We start from the raw sequence: 22191 nt of genomic DNA on the forward strand, positions 1-22191 counted from the left end.
TATAAATGATAAGCGCAGCTTGAGAGTAAAAGTTGATTTTTATCATTCTGAATGAATTATGAGGATTACTCAACGTTTTATCAAATAAGCGAGAATATGATTATAAAAATCACGACCATAATTTTAAACAATGTTTTTTTTATCATTATTATTATTTTAAATTATTAAAAAGAAACTTGCTTCTACATTTCGGTTTCAGTGTTTTTTTTAATATAATTTTTGACTTAATAATTTATTTAAAAGAAATCAATTGTTTAAAAAATATAAAAATAAATTTAAATCAATAATTTAAAAAAAATCACTGTTGATTTAAATCAGTGATTTTTTTTAAAAAATCAAGTGATTGAATAATCAATAATTTAAAAAAATCACGGTTGATTTAAATCCATGAATTTTTAAAAAAAAATCAAGTGATTTAAACCACGATATTAATCATAATTTAAATCCAGCAATTAAATTCATGCTGATCCTGGTACAGATATAGCAAATTTGTTTAAATGTTTACAAAAAAATATTAAGAAGTTTATTAAAAAAAGGCAGCATGGGAGAGAAAGTTGATTTTTATCATTCTGAACAAAATATAAGGACTGCTCGACGATTTACCATATAAGTTAGAATATGGAAATCACGACCATAATTTCAAACAAAATTAAAAAAAAAAAAAAAAAAAAAGCATGATGAAAAGGAAATTTGCTTTAACCATTCGCTTTTATGGTTTTTGACTTTATTTATTTTAAAAAATCAATCGGTTTAAATCAATGATTTAAGAAAATCACAGTTGATTTAAATCAGTGATTGTTTTGAAAAAAATCACGAGATTTAATTCCTGCTTTTTATAGATATATCGACTTTATTTAAACGTTTACAAAAATGCTATTAAGAAATTTGTTAAAATAAGTAATGACAAAGAACGTATATAATGCAATATATAAGCATTGTTAAGCGATATGTACCGCTTCAATTAGTCTTCTAACTTATGGAAGCATTTTAAAAGTTAACAGTTTATAACAGATGAGTTTAAAGTAATGAAGTTTGGTCACCACTTTTAACTTTTTTAAAGTCAATCATTGTTCTCTCTATATATAAACTAATTAATTGTTTCATAATACTGTAAAGAGAAGTTTTATCCAGGTTGTTTCGTTAATTCATAGGATATTATTCATAGTTCTTTTAATATTTGATGCTGCAATTTTTTTCCATCCAAATGAATCCGCTATTTTACACATTTTTTTTTTATTACGAGCTGGAATATTCATTTTGTGCTATTATTACCTTTTGTTACAATCAGCTTAAATTTATTTTTGTGACAATCAATGCTCGCTTGTAAGTACTAATAAAAAAAAATAGGTGGTTTGAGCAACTTTATTAAATTCTATAGCGTACTATATTTATAAGAGAAAAACAAAAATTTTGAAAATTATTGAATAGAATTTTTCTTCGAATATTTCCCTGGGATCAATAAAAGTATTTTGAATAGTTAGAATTAATTGATATTATAACTTAACCCAGAATTAAAATTCGTCAAAAATTAATTAGATATTTTGTTTCTGTACGTATTATTTAATAAATCTGTTGTAAAATAAATTGGTTACTTTTTTGCAGGAAAACTAGATTCATTGTGAAAGAGAATGCTTATAAAGAAGTTATTGTACAGTTATGTACTTGTTTGTATTTTGATTTGTTATATTGAAATAAAATAATATTCTTTTCTTAAGGTCATGTTTTATTTTAAATTTTATGCATTTTATTTTTATTAAATTTCCAGCTTTATTTATTTAAAATCACAGAAACTGATGTGTTATTTACAGGTGCCCAGTATATATATATTTTTAAAAATATTTATAATGTGTCTTATTTATCTAATATTGAATATGAATAATATTGAAAGAAAGTTATCCAATATTAAATATGAATAATATTGAAAACAAAAATAATGACTGGGTTGTGGCTTTGTTTCTATCAAAAAAAGCTAATTGTAGGTTTAATATATATAATTATTTTCATTTTTTTTATAACTTAAATAACTTATACATTAATATACATAATTATTTTAATTTTTTTTCATAACTTAAATAACTTATACATTAAGTCGCAATATGTTTTTATCTTAGAATAAAATTTTTATTTAATTTTACCTCATAATGTGTAAAAAAATGTGAACACTCAATTAAACACACAATGTTTTTATATGATTCTACTTTTAACTTATTGCATTTATAATTGATTAAAATGAAATAAAAAAGAAATCTATTATATTATGTAAGAAGATTCATTGGATGATAATTTACCATAAATTAAGCAATTTTTTCCAACATTTTGCTTTTTATATTAGCATAAGTTTTTTGCATGTAATGGTAGTTATTGCTTTATTACAATATAAAAAGTTAAAATGCAATAAATTACTATAGCTGATATCAGCAGAGTAAGAGAAAACAATTTATGTTCCTTAAATAAGAATTGTTATCAACAACATGCAGTAAAAAGTCTTTGAAATTTAAGGAGAACTCTAATAAATAAGTAAGTGACAAAAAAAAAAAATTGCCGATACACCTAACATAAAGGTGTGATACCGGCAAGGATGGCATTAAAGTTTTCTATTGAACCAAGTGTGAGGTGAGTTAAGGGTGGTATATCAGCAAATAAGGCAAAGAAGTTCGCCTAAACATCTGATATAAAGGTGTGATACCGGCAAGGACGGCATAGACGTTTTCTAATCAGCCAACAGTTAAGGTGCCTTAACGGCAAGTGAGGCAACGACGTGTGCCAGTGAACATATTCAGCTTTTGATAAAAAGGCAAAAAAGACATCATAAAGGTACAATAAAAGCCTTTACGGCAATTTTCTCTTTATTCTGTGAAAAAAAAATTTTTTTCCGGTATTTAACAGGCAAAAATGGCAAAGTAATCCAGAGGCAACAAACTAGTTCCGGTCCTTTAACGATTGCGGTCGCTTTGCCTGAAATGCCATGCACTGGCCCTCATTCTGGCCCAGATTTCACTTTATTAACGGAACCGATACGGCAATGAAAAGCCCGCCGTAATGGCACTTTAGGAGAGCCGACATTGTCCCTTCACTAGCCCAAAAGTCGTGTGCTTGTTGGGGTAACTTTCACGAAATATACTAATATTTTTTTCGAAAAAAAAAAGAAAAAAGACAGTTTACGTTTGAAAATCACATTCGCTTCGTTCAATAAAAATACAGTAATATTTAATCACTTCGTTTTTAAATAGTAAAAAGGAATTTTTTCTCCGAAATAATTCAGAATGATCAAAACAGTTATGAATTGAAAAGGTTCACATAAGTGTTGTTCTGTCAAAAAAAGGTTATAAGTTTGAAACAAAATAAATATTTAATTATAATCGTGTTTTAAAATATTTTGTTTTATTTATGAAGTTCTATAATTGTTTTATATTACCTCTTCATTGTGGAGTAAGAGTAAGTACTATTATTACATGTTTTAAGCTAATATTTTTCCCTACTGAACATGAGGAAAAAAAGAGTGCATTATTGGTTGGATTTGCGAATTCAAATTCATTCAATTCATATGTATTTGAGTATAATATAAATCAATAAACCTACTTAGTAACTGCACTCTTCTTTTATTATAAAACTTAACCTTCATTTTAAGGTTAATGTATTTTTAATTAAACTTCTTTATTATTTTTGTATTTATTTTCTTAAATTTTATGGCAATTTAAAAATTTTGCGATTCCAGTTGCAATTTTAAGATTAAGTTAAATGCGAAAGTTTAAGCATTTTTAGTAGTCTTTATGCAGGAAATTTATTAAAAGATATCAATGTATTATCAAACGCACTTAGTATTTAGAGCAAATTACAATTATTACAATCTTTTAAGTTTCGAATTCGTGTCCAACGCATTCCCACTAAGCATTCATTTTGTGTATTTCTCGTAATACTAAAACAAGATTAGTGCAAGAAATTTTATAGGCTGGTGTTCCTTGACTATAAATCTTAATGTATAGTTTTAGAATGCTTTTTAAAAATAAACTTCAAATAGCATACACAGTAAAAATTGCAAATCAGGATTCAGTTTAAAATAACAACGAAAACGATACAGAAATAGGTAGAATTACTAGCAAGAAAGATGAAGAGAGATATGCCAAAAATAGTTTGATTGCCTGGTGGAACTAGGAGGTGTTTCTGTTAGTAGCTTTTCAACTCTTCTGTTTCCACCAGCAATTAAATTGGTTTTGAAGTTTTTAGTCCCACCTTTTCAGTAGTGATTCAATGGGCTTCGGTATCGTTTTTTCCCGCCTCCTAACATAAATAATAATTCACAACCTCTAACATCTTAATAATTTTTAATTTTTTTAACTTTGTCTTTATCATAAAAAGATTCTAAATGTGTGTATTAAGGGCAGTTATTATGGAACATCCCACTTAATTGTTAGCTGTGGAAAAATATTCAAAGTAAAACACACTTATCACATTATTAATATTATTTTTGGAAAAAAATATTGGAAAAGTCCATACGTTCAGCAATCAGGGGGATTAGTAATAAAAACCAGTCCCGCTGCAATCATTCAACAACTTTATTTAAATTGAACCAATCAGTCTAATGTGAATTTTTATTTCAATGATAAAGTTGCAATAAAAAATACAGTTTGAATATTGCCGTACAATATTTTTATTACATATAAAAGTTAGTTAACAAAATATTTTATTTTACACTAAATAAACTATTTGCATAAAAAAAGGAAAGATGTGGTGTCTCCACTCTATAGCATTTACACCAATTTAACTTTTTCATCTCTTTACGAACTACAACGTTAACTACAGTATACAAATCATTTCCACTTTTTAAGTACTTCCACTTGCCAGGATTAAACTCTTCGTTGCATATAGCATAAATAAATTTACGTGCAACACCTTCAAATGCATGGTCTTGATGCATATCCGCAAGCTACAAGACATTTAAGACAGTGTCCAGGCCTAAGGTTTTTGATAGATAAAGCGATGACAAATCTTTTAACTCCAGAATTCGGTACTTGTCAGCCACTGAATACAAGTTCACTAAATTCTCCATTTCGGTGTTTTCTACTTCCCCATTAAAATCAAACGGCGGCATTTTGTCGTGATATCTTTATCGTTATCTATTATATTGACATCATTGATTTCTTTTTCTTTCATCATGTTCGTGAACATAAAGGCAAAAGCTTTGGAAATCCTAACAAGTACATTTTTATGAACTAGAAACTGATCGCTGCCCACCTGAAGAATGAGCATGCAAATAAATCATTAAAAGAATCAGCTATAGTTTCATTTAATGGCTATTTAAACTAAGCCGAAAAATATTTTTAAACATCTCTTCCGGACGGACTAATTAATTTTAAAAAAAAGAAATTAGAATCGGGGGCTAAAGTTACACATTGTAGTCGATGTCAAAATTTCAGAAACATAGTATAAACGGTACTGGATAATTTAGTATAACATTCCGACACAAGGGCCGACTGAGTAAACACGAAAAGAAAGTTGGAAAAAAAAAGTACCGAAATATAATGCTGATGAGATACAAAAAAGAGAAGTTTGTGATCTCATTTTTGCGATCACTGGTTATCCATTGGTCAAATGGCTGTTTTATTTTCTTGATAGACTCACAAACGCTACAACCTATCAAGTCATGGGTTGCAAAAACGGCATCAATTGATGTATGTTCTTTGGTCTTCTAATGAGATGGTTTGGTTTTCCATTCTATCCAATATACATTTAAGAAGACACATAATTCTTTCCTTCTTCAGTATTCATACTTACATTGAAATCTCTGCCAAGACAGTAATTAAGAATAAGTTAATCATAAAAATACTTTAAATTAATATTATGTAGAAACATTAAAAATGTGCACTGCTAAAAGAAGAAGAAAAAACTCGAAAACAATCAACGTACAGAAGTTCCAAAATTATCGTCTGCTTCTTTTATTGATACTTATGTTAGCATGTTTTTTTTATGATTCTTACAACGCTTTATTTGCGGTTATAGTGTGGAAGTTGATCTTGTCGATTAAGTTAATCTAGTCGAAAAGTGTGCGGACATAAAAAACTTAGAACAACACTCATTTCCCCCTATGAAAAAGCAGAGCAGACCATTTCATCAGAGTAGTAAAATAAATAAATAATTCAGCAAGAACTCAAATGTTTGTTGATTCGTCTTTAACACGTTACTGTTTTGCAAAGGACGCTAAAATCATAAATATTAGCACCCGAATGCTTAGCAAAATATCTTTTGATTGATGATGGAATTAAAAAAAAATTGAAATTCGTTTTACTTGTATATTTTTTAGGAATATTAATATGATGAGATATAGAATCACTAATTCTGAAGCAACATCGGCCCCGTTAGCACCCCAGCCAGACGGCTTATCTTTTTGGATGACAACTTATTTTATAGTAGGAAATATGGCAGGTGCTGGAGTACTTGTTCTACCAAAAGCATTATCAGACACAGGTAAAACTATTTACAAACATTTTACTTCAGTTACAAAAGCTTGTGGTATTTTGACTTTAATTTGAATTTAGATTTTTTGAATTTAGATTTTTTGAATTTAGATTTGGAAGTGCGCTAACACATAGTTCACAGTGCTGACTAGGACTGGGCGATATAAGAAATTTTATATCGTGATGCATCGTCAGTTTTGCATCGCGATATAGTATTTTTGAAATTCATTTACTTGTAAGGCGCAGAAAGTCGGATTTCTATCAAAACTTCATACTCAGATTGATTAAAATCAATTTATGAATTTGATGTAAATGTTTTGCTTAAGAAAGATATTAATGTTATATTTTCTAAAAATGATCGGGCAAATAACGAAAGATTTCTTAGTTTAAAAATAAATAATAAAAAAATAAATAAAATTGAAATTTATCAATATATATACCTAACAATATAGAAAGAAAATTTAAAAAATAAGTTCGTTAAAAATTATTTGTGTGCTTAAAACAAAGTGCTAAATAAATTAAACAAAAAAAAAACACTTTTAAAATACTATTTTTTTATCATTATTATTTCACATAAATAATAAAGTTAAATTGAATAATTACTGAATTCTGAACGAAAAAACAAAGCAAGGTTTAATTTCTTAAAAATAAAAACAAAAGAATTATGATATTCAATAATATATTCAACTGACAATATTGAAAGAAAATTTAAAAACAGGATTATACTCTTTAATAAAACGAAGTGCTAAATGATTTTAAAAAGAGAAGTCGCAATCGCAAACATTACTAATTTTTTTGAATAAACAAAGTTGATTGACTTATGTCCAAATCCAAAAGAGGAAAAATAAGTTTTGTCATAATTTTATTTATAAAAATTAAAACAACTAAAGATTTATAATATTAAACTCAGTAATAAAAACCCATTAAATTATTATTTTATCCAAAAAGTTTTTAATAAATTAAAATAAAGTAAAAAATAGCCTAACAAATTTAATTACTTTTTAATTAAATTTTTTATGGGCACCTTAAAATAGATTTCCGTTTGTAATAAATTCAATAATATAAAATAATACTTAAACATATAATATCAAAATTTATTTTCACATTTAAAAATAAAAAAGAAAGTTTTATTTCAAAAAAAATTTACCTAATTAATTAAGAAACATTTCTTTATATATTCTTTTCAATAATTCAGATTACGTTCAGAACAAGGTAACGATCACAAAGTCAGTCCCACTGAAAATAATCTACAAGAAACGATATCAAGTCGCGACAAAGAAGAAAAAAAAACTAAGTGGTGAGGAAACGAACAAACGAGATCACGATATATGTCCTACCGCTCATCAATCAAGGCCGTTTCAATATAACGATACGTACATCGTCTTCCCCAGCGCGTCGTATCTTGTATCGCTATATCGTATATCGCTATGTCGTTCGTCTTCTTTACTCGACGGCTTAAATCAGATTTCTGATGCATCGCCTGGAACGAAAGTCGCTGTATCGGCCTGCCGATACAAGCGTTAAATCGATATGTCGCGATATATCGATTTATAGCCCAGTCCTAGTGCTGACACAATTAAAGTGTCCCAGGTCCATAAGTTGGCAAATTATTCTAATCATTAACATATAATGAATTTTTTTATGAATGGAACTATAACTTTTTTAATTTTTGAATTCAGATTGAACATAATTTACGATAATTAGTTTTATCTAATCGATTTCATTCTGAAGTTACTGAAATTGTAGCTCAGGAGAAATTCTTCCAAAAGTAGTGCATTGAAAGAGGAGAATAAAACAAATTCCTTTTTTTAAATTTTACACTATTTAGAAATTGGATTTTGGAAACAAGAACTTCTTCAAATTTTATTTCATGCGTTGCCGAGAATATTTATCTATAAAATCCCATGCCCAAATTAAACTTTCACAAGCACTAAAATTTTTTTGAATGCTTATAAATTAAAACATTTGAAATGTACTTATCATTTGTTGTAAAACAATTGGAATTAACAACATTATGCGTGCATGAACGCTTTTATTTTAATTGCAAATCAATCGCATTATGTGTTATTAACAGTCTTTAAACAAGTAAAAAAATTAATTTCAAATTATAAAAAAAATGATCCGATATTGTCGAATTTCATTTAAGATTTGAAGCAGGTGTTAACAATGTCGCTCTCTCGTTTGCTTTCACACAGCATTTTCTACTTTTAAATTCACTACTTTTTTATGGGCTGCAATTGGGTAAAAATTTTCTTTTAAACAAAAACAAGCAAGGCTGGGAACTTAAAAAAAGAATATACTTTGTTTCATAATTTTTTGTTTACATAATTAAATTCAGTAATATTACTCTCGTATCTAATATAATAATCGTTGTTCTTTTCTGTCACCTCTCTGGCAACGTCCCATCCAACATCTTAAGGGGGTTCAGTACCTAAAAACCTTCAAAAAATCGAATTTGAGATTTTGATCAATAATTAAACTAGAAACTATTAGCTTTCTAACGATATATTGCTTTTGTTTGAAATCCACGTAGAAGTGCACTTAAACTTAATTTAAAAAATTTAAACAAACCGAAAGCACCCATGCCACGCCCACTTTTGACAGACAATTTCGTAAACATTATAATGTCCATTATTTTTTGCATGTGCTATTACCAAGTCATTAAAAAAAAAATTTATAATTTCAACTTTACAATATCTTTAGTTGATTGTAACTTTAACTGAATTATTTGTTTGTTCTTTATTTCCATGCGATTTTCGAGAATTTTGAATATAAAACTGAGATTTACATTAGTTTGATTTGTTAAGTCTATTTTTGTTTTGTTCTTTTATTATACTGTTATTAGGTCATTATTTTTACGTTTTTTTTTATTCTTCATTACGTTTTTGTTTACTTACGTAAAAGAGAAGAAAATAAAGTCCTGAAATGCAAAAAAAAAACATTGCTTATGGACCAGGATTGTTTTGAAGCTGTCATTACCGGCATAGATTAGGAATTTCGTTTACATTATTCGAATTTACCTTGGACTGAATTTTTTTTTCTCCCTAATTTCTAGTTACATCATTTTGATTTTTTGCTTAAATGTTCTTTACATAATATTTCTAATTTTGAAGTAAATTCTTATTTACAGTTCTTTGATAATTATTTCTGTGTTTAGAATGTTTATCTTGAAATATGCATTTTCTTAGATTTTTTTTGTAATATAGTTATTTTTTTTAACAAAAATACTTTTAACTCATTTAAATTTAAACAAAACATCTTGGTAAAGACTTGAATATTCAATTTTCATGAATAAAATTTATGGGTGATTTATGAATTATACAATTTTATAATTATCGCATTCAGTTTGATCATTTTAAGGGCTTTTTATTCGCTCGAAAAGTGAGGAGAGTATAGTATAAAAACCTATTTTTCAATCAAATAAAAGAAACATTTAAGAGTAATTTGTTTGAAATGTAAGCAGTACGAGATTTATAACTTTAGAAACAATTTGATTTCTGAATTTAAATTTTAAATATTGTTGGTAATCTAATATTTACGCTTTAAATGCAAATAACTCAAAACTATGTTTTTTTTGCTTCGATGTACCTTTTCTTGAAAACTGTTGATCACAACACTTTGATATTTGATTTAAAAAGTTCCTTTAGTACTGTAGTTTGTGCTGAAGTGAGCAGTTTTTTAAGAGAAACTTAATATTTTTTTTTAATTCAAAATTTTCGGATGAAAATGTGAAGCTTTTAAAATTTTCTGACATGCTGAGTAATTTAATTTTTTTAAATTTCTTTTAATTCACTAAATTAAAAAAAGTTCACTTCAGTATAATCTAGAATACCTATTACATACACAAAAAAAATTTCAAAGCTCTAACTACGATACTTTTTTTAAAAAGGTACATCGAAATATGCCATTTTAACATTGTCAACATAGGAGGTACCGAACCCCCTTAAGAGACTTTATTCAAAAAAGTTTCATGACATTTGTGAGTTTGCTTGTTTACTTTCTTTTAAGTTACATATTTCTATGGTAAATGTAACATTTTCTGCCATGATTTAAAACTTGGGTCTTAGAATGAAAAATAAAAAGCTACTGTTTCATGACTTTTTGATGTTTTATCTCATAGGTTGGGGAGGAATCGTATTCATGACTTTATGTTGTGCGATTTCAATGTACTCCGGAGTTTGTTTAGCCCGCTGCCGCATCATTCTAGAAGAACGCTATGAAGAATTCCGAGAGAAAATCAGAAAACCATATCCTGCTATCGCGCAACAAGCATATGGGACAAAAATGAAGTACATTCCCCAATATAATTCTTTCGCGTATATTTCAGGTCATTAATATGTTCTACACTAATCTTTCGCGTATATTTTGAGGCATTAATGTGTTTTACACGACTCTTTCGCGTATATTTTAAGGCATTAATATGTTCTACACGATTCTTTAACGTTTATTTTAAGGCATTAATATGTTCTACACTAATCTTTCGCTTATATTTTAAGGATTAATATGTACTACACGATTCCTTCGCGTATATTTTGAGGCATAAATATGCACATGAAATCAAACCGTCTAATTTTTAAGTTTGCTTAATGTTTCATTCCCCTTAAGGATCTGTTTAACACATTACCGAAATTTCTGAACGCATTTATGATAAATGACTTTATTACCTAGGCTGCAAATGTTTCGTAGGAATAATTCGGATAGTTGTTTTTATTTCTGTTGCCTAATCGTTTAAAATCTTATTATCCATACTGTTACGTGGATTTCTTTTTTCGTGGATTTTTAAAGTCAAAATTTTGACCGGAAAAAAATCCACATTTTTTTTAAATAGCTGTAGTTTTTGAAATTTTTCAAGAAACTTACATTACATTATAAAGAATACGGTTAAAATACCGTGTATAAGAAATTAAAGTTATACATTGAGCACAGAAATTTACAAAAATTATAAGAGCATTGACGTAATAAAATTTATAAAGTTCAATCGAAAGAAATTTTGCAGAGCATATTTGCCATTTCGGTACAACTAGATAAAGCATTAGTAGATATGAAGTGCGTTCCCAGCTTTGATACCACGAATCTATTAAAACAGATTTCGAACATTAATTTGGCAAGATCTAACGACAGATAACTGCATGAAGAAATGTTCTGAAGGCATATGCAGTCTACTTCGGGCTGTTATGCCAATGATAATCATACATTGAGCCATTCCAAATAAACATAAAAGAACACAAGTGAAAACATTTTTTTTTTCTGACATAAATTAGGTAACTTAGTATTTCGTCGCAATCAAGCTTTTTCAATTACTTGGAATAACCATTTCAGGGCATTTAAAACACTATCTGAATTTGATTTGAAAGCGAAATGTTAGTTATTAATTTTAAAACAAAGCTTGTTAACAGTGCGTTTTGTACTAGTACCTATTTAGTCCTGTAATATATGTTTTTTTTTCTTCGTAGAAATGAAACAGGTTAATTACAAGTGAAATTTTTCAATTTTTATAGATAAAAGAACATCACATTGCATTATTCTCCAGACAAATAAAGTACATTTCCTGTGCAATTTGTTTTTGTATGCTAAACTAAATGAGACAAACCTTTAGTCTCGTGGATAATTAGCTTAGAATTTATAAAGGTTTTATTCAAAAAAGGCATTTTTGGTATAAAAAACTATTTTATTATTTGAAATATTAGTTTTAATGAATCGTGTTTTGTTTCATTCGATTCAGAATAAGGAAAAAATACGAAGAAATGCTTTATTTGCCTACATAATAAATGAGAAGAAATATTAATAACGTAAATAAGTACAAGTTAAAAGTAATCCTTTTTAGTCATAAAAATCCTTGCAACTTCCGCACTACTTGTTCTATTAATTCGTGCCTGGTATCATTCGACTTTTGCCAAAAAAGCAAACTAAAAAATATTCTTCATGTAATACCTTTCTATTTTTTCATAACAATAGTTTAATCGTTACGTAATTGATATTTTAAGTAAATACGATGATCCTGAAAGTATGCAGAATTGTATTTTTAAAATTTTCCTCCTAGGTATTTTGTATCAATTTGCGTCGAGATTAATTTTATCGGAGTCTCAGTTGTGTATCTTCTGCTTCCAGCAGAATTGATTGCTAAACTTTTGGATGACAAAATACCATTTTGTGGTTTAATACTAATCTTAGCAGCTGTATTATGTCCCATGATGTGGTTTGGAACGCCAAAAGACTTTAAGTATGAGTTCACTGTTAAAAATTCATAATAGCGAATAACATTCATAATTAAGTTTTAGTGATTTAGATTCGGTGTTAGTTTTAAAAAAAAATCATTACCAAACTTCAAAAAACTATGTGAAAACATTTATATCTGTAGCACATAGTTGGTGTGACCCCTTCTGGTATAAATGCAATGTTGTAAACGTGTCACCAAAATTTCTTCTATAGTTATAAGCCGCAACTCATATACCACAATTCACTGCAAGAAATATTATTTTTAGATATGTCTAAATTAGGTTTAATACAAACCATTTTTTCTAAAAGGGACCAAAAACGGAAAAAAAATCTATTAGGTTCAATTGGGTACTTCTATCTCGAGAAGAAATGAAATGATTGCTCCTAAACCATGCTATTTAAATGGATACCTGTATGAGACGTCACGTGTGTGGGGCGAATCTGATTGCCTTTTGAATTGATAATGCTATGATTTACCTACGATGACGTCACTTGCAGGTATCCAATTCAGATGGTCTTCTCGTAATGTAGTCTTTATAAATAAAATAGGCTTTACAAAGTTTCACGATTTATAGTGGTTCCGTCTCTTAAGTTACACTCAGATTACGCCAAATGCGTCTTAAGGTTACGCCAAAACTCACTCCCCCCCCCCATGCTAATTTAAGATCTGTCCTCACGCTGGTTTCAGATTTGTTTACATGGTACAAAGCGATTATTAACGGAAAGATGCAATTGGATTTACTCTTGTTTGTTGGAGTTTTTAAAAACCAATAAAAAAATTATAAGAAAGGGGAGGAATTCGATTCAAGTAACATCTTGAGTAGTATTATGGTGGATAAAGTTTCGATAGTTTGAGTCCAATAGCTTTTTCTTTCATGACCAAAATGTGAACAAATAAATTATAAAATATCTCTTGCAATATGCGAAAAATTAACATTTTAATACCTATGTAACAATTAAAGAACTAAAATTTTTAAAAAAAGTTTAATCAAAATAATTTCTTTAATTAATATATATATATATATATATATATATATATATATATATATATATATATATATATATATATATATATATATATACATATATATATATATATATGTTACGGACGGAGAGTGTCGATGAAGCTTCAAAGCAGTCTAGGGTTGCGTTTAAAGCTTTTATTATGACAAAAAACACTTAAATGACAATACAAAATAATTAGAGCTGGAACATCTTCACGAGCTCTGTCCCCGTAGCCGTTCCGTGAGCGAGTGTTGAGGGTGTCTGCTTAACTACAGGTGGCGCTGCATGGCGTGCGTATGCAACATATATATCATTATGATACTTGGATCTCAGTACTTAAAATCAATAAAGTTTCGTGATTTATTTGAAATTATATGGGTCACAATTGAGCATCTCTGAAAACTACCAGAGTGAGACAAAGAAAAAGTTTTAATCATATTAAGAATATATGATTAAAACTTTTCTATATTACATTATTTCTATATGACTATATGAAACTGTCCTATATGACATTTTCTGCGACACGAAAACTTCGAAAAGAAAGTAAATTTAACTTCCTCAAATTGTTAATAATTAATAAGAACTTCAAACCAAAAATAACTTGAAGACGTAATAAAAGTACATTTAGAGATGAAGGTGAAAGTAAAACACTTCCACAAACAGTCATAGTTCTTGGCTAAAACGGTTATTGGGTTAGGTTTTCATCAATTAAGTACACACCATTAAGCACAGAATTATGGAGGACAATTTGATTCTTATCGCGCAACGACTGCCTTTAGAACAAAGAACCAGGCAAAATACTAGAAATATAGATAACATTTCTCAAATCAGTATCCGATAGGACATATTTCACATGGATATCACATTCTTACCACATTTATATATAGTGATTTCTTTCTATTTTTAATGTACTTTTTAATTTCATTCAAGATTTGTAGCAGTCATAGCTTTTGTTACTACAATTGGAGCAATCATATTTTTGTTTGTTGCGATGGGACAGCATGCTGCCAAAGAAAGTTTGAAGCCAACTCACAATCCTCCAACATTTATGTCCTTTTTCTTGTCTATTGGAGTAATATTATTTGCATTTGGGGGAACAGCTACCTTTCCAACATTTCAAAATGATATGATAAACAAGAAAGAGTTCCCTGCTGTTATGGTTGTGAGCTTCGGCGGTAAGTAAATAGAATTAGTAATAGTACTTGCAAACTATATGCTTTCTTTTTATCTCGGATTCTATGAAATTTTAATAACGGTTAATATAAATAGATCAACTAGGGGTCATGAAAGAAATAGTGCAAAGGTTTTTGCAGCTAATTTCCTATTAAAAATAAAAATTGTCATTTTAAAGTGTGTAATTGCACAAGGCAAAATACTAAATATGAGCGAAATCGATCGAATAGTTCATGAGAAATCGAATTTTAAACAAGTCGTATATTTAAAATTCGATTTTTCAGTAACTATTCAACCGATTTCGCTCAAATTCTGTATTTTGCCATGTAAAATTACATACTTTAAAAATTGATGTAAAAAACTGTATACCTTACGATTTAAAATTTTTTCCGACCATTATTTAATAGATGATAAAAAATAATAAATATTTACTAAAATTAATTTTTTTTTATATAAAATTATCTTTAGATAAACAAATTTTATAATTGTATGCAAAAACTGTTCAATTTGCATAAAAAGAACTCGCGAGATGGCGAAATACACAAAAAGTTAAATTAACATTAAGGGGTCCAAACTTGGATCACTTTCTTGACCGAACTATGAGGGACGATATTTTCCAGATTGAAGCTACCCCTTACATTTTTAGAACAGAAATCCGAATCCGTCCAAAAAAAGCGATATTTATTCAGAGAAAGTACGTTTTCGTGTCCGATTTCGTAGCTTAAAATATCTTCTGCAGTAATTAGCATATTGGAGGTCACTCCTTTGAACCGTTAAGGTAGAGTCCTGAAACGCGAAGATCCTATCATTAGATCAAAAGTTATTCAGGGTGGTCCATTTTTTTTTGAACCACTGTATGTTATTTTTAATAAAATATGAATAGTTACTTCAACGCTACATTACAATGTAGCGTTGAAGTAACTATTCATATTTTATATCTGAGCTTATGAAAATTTGGAAAAAATTAGAATTATTTTTGATTTTGAAAACTTTTATCTAGGTGAGAAAAAATTGCGTAATTCGTAAAGCAATTGCAGTGATTTGAAAAACACTTTGAGCTAGTTGTAAGGCTTGCTGATAAAAAAGAAAGTCAAATTTTCAATATACTTATTTATTTTTCAGCTGTATATCTAGTGTATTCTCCTGTTGCACTGTTAGGCTACTATCTCTATGGTGACGATGTATCTATTGATATAACCGATACGATCCCTCCATCTATATTCAAATCATTGATTTTGATTTTATTGACCATTCGGACTATCTTTGCTTTTGTAATGATAATTAATGCTTCGAGCCAAGAATTTGAATCAATCTTCAAGGTGCCAGACAGTAAGTGGATTTCTTAAAACAATTTATCAACTTTATAAACGACCCAGTCTATAAAGCATCCAGTGAGCTTAAATAAAAATTTAGTTATACAGGGTGTCCCGAAACGACAGCATAGTTTACGAGTAGATCCATAGTTTACGAGAAAAATGCGAAAAACAAAGTATGACGTCACTGCCGGTGCAAGAAAAAAACACTTGATTGGACATACCCACGGCGTGCTCAAGCCTGCCTCGACATGCACGGCGGACACTTTGAACATCTGCTTTAAATTGTGCATAGTATACTGCTGTTGATATGTTCAATAAAGTGTTTTTTTCTTGCACCGGCAGTGACGTCATACTTTGTTTTTCGTATTTTTCTCGTAAACTATGGATCGTACAGGAGCGCTTCCTTGGACAGTTTTTATGTACTCCCAACGAGGAATCCAGCTGTGCAGAGTTTATGCGGTCGTTTTGGGATACTCTGTATAGTTGTACGTATATGAAGGATATATTCCCACTTCATATTACTAAAAGAGATAAAGGAACGATTAAAAGTCTATAACAGATTTCCTAAAATTTTTTAACACAGACTTTGTAAAGTTTATACATAAAGACCTAAGTTTAAAAGCAAGGTGTTTCACAACCATTGCCCTTGTAAAATGCAGAATTGCATTTTACAAGGGCAATGGTTGTGAAACACCTTGCTTTTAAACTTAGGTCTTTATGTATAAACTTTACAAAGTCTGTGTTAAAAAATCTCAAAGTCTGTGTTAGGCTCATATTTTAACAAACTTTGTGTAAAATGCAGAATTGAATTTTAAAAAAAAAGGCAAATTTAATACAAATGATTGACATGATATAATTTGAGCCTTGAAAAAAAAAAACGATGTTAACATTTGGCGAATTTAAATTGAGGAAGATGGAGTTAAAAGGCAGGGATCGTCTAGCTGGGCCTATGTCCAAGAGGTCGTGAGGTTGATATCCGCCGGCCGAAGACTCTCTATGAACAAAATGTTGACTGGTGATCGCTAAACGTGTCGGGGTTGTTGAGTTCCCATAACAAATCAATGCCTCTGGGGGTACTGGATAAGAGATTGCGCACGCTCTGGTTCAGGTCAAAACTACGATTTGCGGATGGATGGTGTGTGAATGTGCCCTTCCTCTAAAACAGGCTGTGACGTATGTGTTCGACAGAAGTTGAATTCTTATCCATAGATGGCGCCTCTGCCTTAAAATAGGTTTGTCAGTATTCACAAGTAGCATAAGATGGAATTAAGAACGAGAAAACATGTTCGATTGCTTGGGAAAAAGTAGAGTGGTTAAAAGGTGCCTAGTTAAAACGGCAATCAAACAGGTTATGAATTTTTCATAAACACCTCCATCAACAGTGACCCTTAACGTGTAGGAGTTTTTTTTGCAAGATTTCTAAAACTATTATACAGGGTTATTCATATTTCCCTCCGCCTGTGAACGCCATTTTTCTTTACTACAACTGACTTCAGTAGTACATGTTACTGCCATCTACCGGCAACTGCTTAAATTAAAACTTGAAGACTTTCGGAATAATTTCATATGTTCTTTTTTGCCATATTCGTCTTCGTTTTTTTACTATAACGCTTCGAAACTCCGGAGGGAATTATGAATAACCCTATACATTAAGGGCAATGATTACAGTAACCCTGTATAATAAATCTATGTGAATATTTAGGAACAAGCAATTTAAATGTTTTTTGTTTGTTATAGGATTTGGTTGGAAGCGAATTGCAGTCCGAGTGTCGTTACTTCTTTTTGTGCTATTTATAGCAGTATCGATTCCTCGTTTTGGTAAAGTACTGACTGTAGTAGGTGCATCAGTCATTACTTTAACTACATCTGTATTTCCTTTCATGTTCTATTACAAACTGTGCTCCCAAAGCAATTCTTCTTGGCCAGATAGGTAAATAAGTATTTACATATGTAAATATTTAATGTAACCCATAATATTGGGAAATGTAACGGTCTAGTTGTTACTAATCCTTCACTCCCTAATACAAATTAAATCTATACCGAGGGTTGGTGAGCTCTGCCGAAATCATAATGGTCTTCTCTTCGTTTATCAAATGCATAAACAAATAAAGTAATTGTACTAAAAAGGCTACTCAAAGAGGATTGGACGTTTTACGATAGGATCATTTTTAAATTTTGATTAACAAATACATTCAGAAAAAAAGAGAAAATTAATTTAAGAACAAATTAATGTTTACAGCCACATATTTTAGCACTGTTACATTGTAACTAGTAATACAGTGAATTCGCGATAACTCGAATCTGATGGGACTGACGAAAAACTTCGACCTATCGGAAGTTCGACTTACCGTTAGTTTCGGTTTTGGACTTTCAAAATATTGTTGGATTATTTAATTAATGCTTATTAATTGCAAATCTTCTACTTGCTTACAATATTTAAGATCATTTTTCTGACAAGCCATTTCGATAAGACTGTTTGAAGCACTTTCTGACATCCTGGTCCATCGGCTGCAACTTTGCTGTTGTGTTTGGCGGGAGAAACTGCAAGTTTACTGCTTTCACATTAAGTAGATCACAATGCGCTGTGCATTTATCCATAAAGAGTATCACTTTTTTTCTTTTTAGCGAAGAATTTCTGATCCAATTTTCTTACATAGTCTTCAAATAAAACTGATGTCATCCAAAACTTTTTGTTAGACTTGTAATCCAAAGGATATGTTTTTACATTCTTGAAAGATCGGGGATTTCGGTATTTTCCGATAACAAGTAAGGGCAATTTCTCTGTTCAAGACGCATTTCCTCCAACTAGGACAGTCAAACTTTCCTTGCTCATTTTCATGGTCTTATTTGGAAGACATTTAAAAATTAAACTCATTTCATCAATATTGAAAACATCATTTTAACTGTATCCTTGAAGTAAATTTGGTAACGTTTCATTTAACCACTGTTCACCTACTTCAAGAGGGACAGCTTTAGCTTCTCCATGAAGAGTGCGAAAGACATGGTGTGTGTGTTGCAAAGGAAGGGGCAAGATATCAGCTCCTAGATTTTTTTTTCTTGCTTTAAAAGATCCCAAAAAAATCGAGTTAAAGGGAGTAAAATTCAAGTAATAGAGAATAATTAACATGAAATTGAAGATAAAAGGGTCGGGACCTCATAAAAAAAATCGAGTTATAGTAATATTCGAGTTATCGTACTTCGAGTTATAGCGAATTGACTGTAATTATTTACAACCTCAAAATTTTAAAAAATCAATTAAAGCAGTTTGAGAAATTTTTTTTAGAAGAGTGAATGCTAGCAAAAACTATTGTTACTATACAGGTTTGTGTAGTTTAAACTTTTTTCCTACAGAGTGCGTAGCCAGATTTTTCATCAAAAAATAAGCACCTTTTAAGTACTTTTTAAAACTCAAAAAATATTTTGAATCACTTTCCAAAAAAAAAAATAATATCATAACTAGAATCTGTGCAGTAACGAAATTTTTTTTTCTATCCTTTTAAAGTTCTTAATTTCTAAACATAAAATCAATAAAATTCAAAAACATTTTCAAAAACTTTACATAATCATGATAAAATAACTATTGCAGAGAAAATTATTAAAATCATGAATTTTTTGTGATTTAGAACAACAATCGATATGGCAAAGAAGAAATCTCTTCTTAAAAGATAAAAAATTAAGCACTTTTTACAAACACCAAATAAAAAAGCACCTTTAAGAGCTTTTAAAAAACTTAAATCAAAAATAAACACCTTTAAGCACTTTTTAAAAACGTTACGCACCCAGTCCTGTAAATCTAATTTAACTTTTTGAATTAAAAAAAAATTTACAAATGAAAATAGTTAACAGTTTGTGATAGATAAATAAAAAAAAAAAACTTAAAATTATTAAAAATATTTTGTCAAGTCCATTGCAATTTAATTGGTAAAGTGTAATTTGTAATTTGCGTCCAAAAATAATAGCACATTTTCATTGACTAAGAATAACAATTACTTAACTTTCCCAAACTATTATTTCTTATTAAGAGAAGAAGCAACAACATGAAGTATCTTTTAATAGATATACAAATTTCTGCGTTTTCTTAAATTACATATTTTTGAGCGAAAAATAGAAAAACTTAATATACTGGTTAAATACTTCTAGAGACGTTACAATTTCGCAAAAATTTAATCCAGTTAAAGTTTCTAATAAGAACAAGTTTGCTAGGAAAATATTCAAGATCTTTTATTTAATATTTTTAGCACAAAAAATTATAAAATTTAACAAAATGCTAAAATTTTCATAATTATATAATTTAACAAAATGCTAAAATTTTTATCTCATATTAGTAACATTTTTTCAATCATTAAAAAATTAAACTACCATTAAATTTTTTTGTGTCACTACCTTGGATTCTAAGATTGTGAATGAAAATTTGCTCAATTGTGAAGATATGGCTGAAAAAACACAACACTATAATAATATCAATGAAAAAGATTAGGGTATATATACTGATGGGGATGTAAAACTATTTTGAAAAACATTTATTAAAAACTTTGTGTACACTAAAAATTTGTAAAATAGAAATAAAGGGAGAGCAATTCACTATCAAATTGAATACTAAATAATCTATTTTTTAAATGTTTTTGATGAAATCCTAACAATATTTTATCATAGAATGCTAGTGCATATTTTTTAATATTTTGTTGAACAGAACCATAAAAAGAAAAATGTTATAATTTTGCTTTAATGTTGCAATTTTTTTGTATTTAATATATTTTTACTTCAGATTAATACTGTAAAAGCTTAATGCAACAAGTGGGACATAGTACAAGGAGTCTGATACCACGATAGGTATTCAAATCACTGTCAAAAACTGTTTATTTACTACAGTGAAGAACCGATTATCTTAAACAATCGGGATCATCGCTATTCTGGATAACTGATTTTTCCGGTTTTCCGCTACAAAACGCTTTTTTTAATTGTTTATAAAACCTAACTAAAAAAAAATTATTTAGAAACAGTCTTAAAAAGAAAAAAACGATAAAGTAATATATATAAGTTTAATAAGATAATAAATTAAAGAAATAAAAAGTATATACAGGCTTAATATAAAATGAACAAAAAAAGTAAAAGGAGGGAAAAAAAGTATCAGCAGTTTTTTTTAAAAAAAAAACTCATCCATTCTGTTGACAGAAATGTGGTTTTTGTTGCTGAATCTTATAAATTGACATAATGTGAGATTCGTCTACAAACATATTTTGCTGGTTTCGATATAGAAAAAGAATCATTTCAATTTTAGATAAATTAAGCTGTTTTTCGGTGACAACTTTTTTTCCCCTTGTTACAAAAGTATTATTTTTATTTTTAAGAATCACGTCGCGAAATTTTTGACAACTTACAATATTGAAATCGAAATTTAATGTCATCAACAATGACAAAAGTTACTGAATTCCATTTTTTCCTACTTACATACTGCAGAAATTCTATGTACTCTATATGTGCAATTTAAATCAAAATAGTTGTTTAAAATTGGAGAAAGAAAAGGTGAATGTTTCTCTTTATGGTCTTAACATTAGATATGTGTATTTGTTTATAACGAAAAGTTGGCTATAAAGATAACTCTGTCTGCTATACTGAATTCTTGTTGTTATTATAATGGATTTAATAGTTACATTTAATATTTTTAGAAACAAACTTTTAGTGTACAAAATATGCAATAATAAATAAAAGAAATTTTAGATTCAATTTGGTACTAGATATTATAGGTTGTGTCTTTACAGAAAGCTTCCAGTGTACAAAAAAGTGATTTTATTTCTCATCATGGTTTTCGGTGTCATTGGAGGAAGCATTGCAACATATCTTGCAGCGGCTGAGATAGTAAGAGACAGCGGTTTGAGTCCCCCCTGTTATATCAACACGTCGATTTCGGCTAGAGCTAAAATATTCCAGAGTTTGAATGTATTACAAAACATGGAGTATTATGTATAACAATTTGCTTCTAATTAAAAATGACAACCAATTAATTATTTATGTTTTCTGGTTTTGTTATA

General features: G+C 28.9%; 1 protein-coding gene across 1 annotated transcript; it reads left to right on the forward strand.

Annotated features, from left to right (window-relative positions):
• Nucleotides 1-3355: 3355 nt before the first annotated feature.
• LOC107439771 (uncharacterized) lies at nucleotides 3356-22163 on the forward strand. Its single transcript, XM_071178141.2, has 8 exons — nucleotides 3356-3435; nucleotides 6299-6462; nucleotides 10573-10741; nucleotides 12493-12672; nucleotides 14604-14848; nucleotides 15969-16175; nucleotides 17900-18092; nucleotides 21922-22163. Exons 2-8 carry the CDS (start codon nucleotides 6309-6311, stop codon nucleotides 22127-22129), a joined length of 1356 nt encoding a protein of 451 aa, XP_071034242.1. The 5' UTR covers nucleotides 3356-3435; nucleotides 6299-6308; the 3' UTR covers nucleotides 22130-22163.
• Nucleotides 22164-22191: the final 28 nt, after the last annotated feature.

This window comes from Parasteatoda tepidariorum, chromosome 2 (assembly GCF_982258835.1).
Source record: "Parasteatoda tepidariorum strain Cologne lab strain chromosome 2, Ptep-v5.0, whole genome shotgun sequence".
Classification (NCBI taxonomy): Eukaryota; Metazoa; Arthropoda; class Arachnida; order Araneae; family Theridiidae; genus Parasteatoda; species Parasteatoda tepidariorum.